A 1,094-nucleotide genomic window follows, 5' to 3' on the forward strand; every position below is an offset into this window, starting at 1 on the left:
TCCATCAGTCATATATATAAATGTATTTTTTATTTTATTTTGTGACTTGTATGATTGAATTGATTTTTTTGATGGTATATATTTGTATGTTCTTTACTATTATCAATTGACAAGATTGGAGACTACGATGCAAACTATGTACTGATCCAAATCTTGAGCGAAGAACGATATCATTTTTTATTTAATTTTATTCGTATGTACTGACTTAATAATAATAATAATAATAATTATAATAAAAATACTACATGGAGCGTAAACTATCCTATCACCAATGATTGTAAAACTGGACTCCTTGACATTTTACATCCTCCCTCTCACACGTCCTCTTCCCTCATTGTTCAACGCCCCATCTTCCCCACCCACTAACCATCCTTCCTTGAGCCACATCCTCTCATCCTCCCGTCTCCCGCAGCCTCCAAGATGACTGACTCTCAAGAAGTAGCCGTCGTGCTGGCCTTTGATCTCCCCGTCAACCTGGCCAAGATCGGAACCGGATACCTTCAGGACAACCCGATCGCTGGCTTCCTCATCTCCCTGCTGGCCTTCTTCGTGCTCATGGCGGTGCTGGCGGTGCCCATCTCGGCCCTCTTCGGCATCGAGATCTTCCCCGGACTCCTGCCTCACGCCAGGTCGGTCTCTCACCCGGGCGGTGGGGTTCGCGCTTGGGTTTTGCGGGGATGGTGCGGGGGGGGGGGGGGGGGGCTTAGGTGGATGGGTGTAGGATATGGTTTAGTGGGTGAAGTGTTTGGTCCTGTTTGTTTGGGTTGTGTGTGTGTGTGAGAGAGAGAGAGAGAGAGAGAGAGAGATAAAGGGAGAGAGAGAGAGAGAGAGAGAGAGAGAGAGAGAGAGAGATACAGAGAGAGAGAGATAGATAGATAGATAGAGAGAGAGAGAGACGGAGAGAGAGAGAGAATATGTAAATATGTAATCTGATTCTTTTCCCCAAGAGCGATTCTTAGAGATCATAAAAAATGCATCTTTTAACTTACATAAACATTTTCACTCTACCACAGTCTTAAATACTCAAATTCCCAATTGCATAATATATCAGTTTATGGTTTACTTAACAACAAGACACATAAACAAAGACCATT

At 43.5% G+C, this 1,094-nt stretch overlaps 1 protein-coding gene across 1 annotated transcript in view; it reads left to right on the forward strand.

The window, feature by feature from the left end:
• The first annotated feature begins 420 nt into the window (after positions 1-420).
• LOC122257245 (uncharacterized) overlaps positions 421-1,094 on the forward strand; it is a 1,901-nt gene continuing 1,227 nt past the window's right edge. The window contains exon 1 of the mRNA XM_043022423.2: positions 421-629. Within this exon, the coding sequence (XP_042878357.1) occupies positions 421-629 (209 nt within the window). The remainder of the gene's footprint in view (positions 630-1,094) is intronic.

This window comes from Penaeus japonicus, unplaced genomic scaffold (genome assembly GCF_977035675.1).
Source record: "Penaeus japonicus unplaced genomic scaffold, GWHDUDI00000001_assembly GWHDUDI00000030, whole genome shotgun sequence".
Lineage (NCBI taxonomy): Eukaryota > Metazoa > Arthropoda > Malacostraca > Decapoda > Penaeidae > Penaeus > Penaeus japonicus.